Source organism: Nestor notabilis, unplaced genomic scaffold (assembly GCF_000696875.1).
Source record: "Nestor notabilis isolate BGI_N333 unplaced genomic scaffold, ASM69687v1 scaffold25555, whole genome shotgun sequence".
Classification (NCBI taxonomy): domain Eukaryota; kingdom Metazoa; phylum Chordata; class Aves; order Psittaciformes; family Psittacidae; genus Nestor; species Nestor notabilis.
In genome coordinates this window covers 557-4502 of record NW_009928304.1, presented here as the reverse complement: position 1 = coordinate 4502, position 3946 = coordinate 557, and the positions used below count along the sequence as shown (strand labels likewise).

Here is a 3946-nt window from a genome sequence, read left to right as displayed (position 1 = left end):
TATGAAATTTTATACTAGTTTTCCAGAAACATGCTTGTGGCCCATCATATTCAGACTAAAGTATTGTAGATTTAAAATATTTACTTGTCTTCTTAGCATACCTAATGGGCAATATTAGTTTCTTGTTCAATTACCAAAAATAAATATAAGCTTTCAATTGAAAGCATTTATTTCCCTAGTTTTCCAAAGCAGAGCCTGGAGGGTGGGACGGGAAATGCTTCAAGACTTGCCATCCGTTGACTTCAATCCATAAAAGCATCTCCTGTCCCAGTATTCGTTCAAATCCAAGAGATATCTTCTTCCAGTGAAATATGACCGGAGCACTCACTGTATTTGTAGCAGTTCAGTCTGTTTCCATGGCAGCACTGCGGGATTCCTTTGCCACCATAAGTCGCATGAGCTGACTGTGGAATTTCTCAATCTTCTTTACATCTTGTGCCTGGTCTGTTCTATACAGCAAACACTGTAAGAGAAAGTTGCTTCACATCAGATTTCACTCAAAGTGGTTTTATCCTGTTTATAGTTGCAAGATACTTGAAACACACAAACCAAGTTCACACAAAACACAAATGTTCATTTGTGGCATGTTGTTACCATGCAGCAGCACCAACACCTATCTACCCTGGTTTAAAATACACACACATCTGTGTTGACACAAGTTTCTTTGAAAGGCTCACATCTTCCATTTTGAAAATAGGGAAGCTCATGATTTATCCTGGTTTCTTCTCTCCCAAAAGAGGTGCTTTAACTTAGGGTTAAAGCTGTCTTTAAAGACACTCCTGTTCGTGTTGTCTAAAATCAGAATCAGATTTTAAACCTGAAATTCCTTTCCTATTCACTGTATTCTGGAATTAAATTTATTTTGCTCTTCATAGTCCCTGGTGTTACACTGCCAGTGACACAAAAATCAGTATTTCCCACTGAAGGGGATCCCCTTCCCTAGGCAAAATCTGTCTCTAAGACAGTCCTAAATAAGGAACACTGCATCTGATTAAGATAAAAAGGAACTCTTTGATGTGACAAGTCTGTAAGTGCAAAAGGGACAAGAGCAGTATGTCACTGACTTATTATAAAACCTCTTAGGGGTTTTTTTTTTGCTAAGTAATTCCTTACACTTGTGCAGCCCGAGTATGACTGCTCAGGCTGATTTAACAGTGAAAAAAACAACCCAGGATGCTCCATTCTTCAGTGTTGTGAACACAGTGACTTCTGCCAGCATTACATTCCTATTTTAGAGACAAACAGTGTAACACAGTTTATTTTTTCCTTCAACTATACAAGTTCTACAGATTGAGCATCAAGGAAAACTTCTCTTTCTGCCTTTAGAAAAGAAAAAAAGGCAGCCCTCCCCCTCCCCAAAACCCCAAACAAAACCAATCCCCTGCCATCCCCCAGTGTAACAGCTTTCTCTGACTGGAAGCAGGTAGGAAAGCCTGTAACTGAAAAGAGTTCACAGTTGTGAACCACTCCACTCCAACTTCCCCTATGGAAGATTTCAACTAAACTGCCCCCATTCCCCCTGTTACCAGTGCCCCAAACTCAACATCTCGCCCACATCAAGCCCTATCACCCTATCAAGAAGTATCATTACTGGAGTTTCACATCTCTCTCAGCTACTGGAATACCAGTGCCAAACTACTTTTTCTCGAAAGAAGAAATCCAACTTTTTCCAAGTCTAAAGATCAGAGAAGGGCACTTACTCTGGACTACAGAAAACCAACCTGGCTACATCATCACTAGCACCAAGAACCTGGCACTGGCATGTACATCAGCACACATACACCAATGCCCACAACCCTAACCGCCACCACACTTCTAAGCACACTCCCAGTTAATTAGAACATGAGCAACCAGTAAGCACAGTTGCTTCAGCAGCCCTGGGAAGGACACTGCAGAATTCCATGTTACATGTATGTTCGGTTGTCAGTGAATGAGTACCTGATACCATGAGAGTATTTCAGAAAATGGGATCTCTGAACTGCAGTGGAATCTTGTCCTTCAGTCTCATCATCACTCCACTGTCTCATAATCACCAAAAAGGAACTTAACCTATGGCTGGAAGCTGTCACCACTCTGAGCAAATGAAAAGGGCCACATTCACACTCATAAACACCCGTGTTTGAAGACGCTCCTGAAATGCTTCAGCAGAAGCTACCAATGTCACTTTGTAAAGCATTTTCAAATAGAGAGAGCTTGTAAGACTTTTGTGGTACTTGTTTTCCTAAAATCCTGAATTGTGCTGACACTTGTGAAGGACACTGAAGTGTTACAACTTTCCTGGACTGTGCAGAGTTGAACCACAGGTCAATGTCAGTTACAGACACAGCAACTAGGGAAGGCTGAGCACAAGTGTTTAGAGAACAGTCAGGCACTCTCAAGGCAATGCCCAAAAGCTCTCAAGTTGACTGACAGCAAAATGCAAGTCTGTGAGAAGCACAGCAAGCCCCGAAAGGGGAAGATATTCTGTACTTACAGCTACATCATCCGTGACTTTGATACAGAGGTTCCCATCACAGTGGCGATATTTGAGAACAACCCGCACCTGAAATGACAAATACTGTAAGAATCAAGGTCCACAGCTAACAATTCTCAGAGCATACCTGAAGGAAATCTGCTCACATTCAGACTTCCTTTTCTTATAAATATGTAGCGCTTCACATTTTCACATCCTCTGTGGTGGCCCTCAGCCCTTGTGGCCACAAATCCCACAGCGAAGATGGTGTGGGAGTTGAACCATCACATTTCCCTGCTTAACATGTTGAACCAGTATTACAGCAGCTTCAGAAGCTTAACATTGGGCATGTTCAAAACCATGGTAAATACAGCAAGGAGAACTGCAGAGACCTTAGTGACAGGCAGAATGAACCACAGGAGTCATGGCAATACGAGACACTTCAGAAGAACTAACTGGAGGCTTGTGCTTATAATCTTGAAACACTTAAAAAAAAAAAAAAAGTCTAAATGAAGTCTAAATCTAAAATCAAGTCTAAATGAAGACTTGAAAGGGATTAACCAAGTGAGGTAAACTCAACATTACTACTTTTTCTTCTATGGTACCTAACCTAATGTGTAAACCAGTTGTATTTCCAGCCACTACAGTTATTTCAATAGCTGCAGCACTGCCTACAGACAGATGTGAAGTGTTCTGATGTTTCTGCAAGTGGAAAGGGAAGATACAAAGATGAACACTTTTAGAGTAACTAGAGGACTGAAGAACTTCTTTCAAATTAACTGCTTTCAAGATTCAGCTCCTTGCTAAAACAGTTCCTACTGTTCCCAAAGAACAAGAGAGGCTGCCACAAGCAGACATGGAGTTGATAGATAGCTTCCTCCAACAAAAGACAGGACCACTCACTACTAAGCCTCACCAGCCCACAGAGAACATGCACTATCTCCCATGATTCCTGTTCTTCCCTCAGTTTCTTGACAAGCCAAGTTACACACGAAAGCTCCTTGGGCTTGTTCTCTGTATTTGTGTTGTAACTCTGGAGCCTACGTAAACTCCTTCGAACAAGACAAGTTTATTGTCATGGATGGGGAGGGACTGCCTTTGGAGGCCCCTGCAGAAGAGGGAAAGAGGAACTCCTGGCTGCAGCAACATCCCCCTCTTTCATTTTGTTGACTTACAGAGTATAAGAAGGTAAAACACGACAATTTTGTTATCAGTAGATAGTGGCCACTGCATATGAAGTCATCACCAATTCTAATTAAAGGCAGATGATAGAATCTTAGAACACCAGGTTGGAAGGGACCTCAAGGATCATCTGGTCCAACCCTTCCAGGCAAAGCATGGCTAAACTAGATGTCCCAGCACCTTGTCCAGCTGAATCTAAGTGTCCAGTGTTGGGGAATCCACCACTTCCCTATGTTAAAAATTGCTTCTAAAGGTGTCTCCATGTCCTCTATTTTTGGTGAGGAAAACTAGGCCTTTTTTCCCCTGATGTTT

At 41.9% G+C, this 3946-nt stretch overlaps 1 protein-coding gene across 1 annotated transcript; it reads right to left on the bottom strand.

Moving 5' to 3' along the window:
• Nucleotides 1-343: 343 nt before the first annotated feature.
• SRP9 (signal recognition particle 9kDa) lies at nt 344-2542 on the bottom strand (the record flags this gene model as incomplete). Its single annotated transcript, XM_010014452.1, has 2 exons — nt 344-463; nt 2474-2542. Coding segments are annotated over 2 exons (189 nt in total), but the record flags the coding sequence as incomplete, so codon positions are not given.
• Between the last annotated feature and the right edge of the window lie 1404 nt (nt 2543-3946).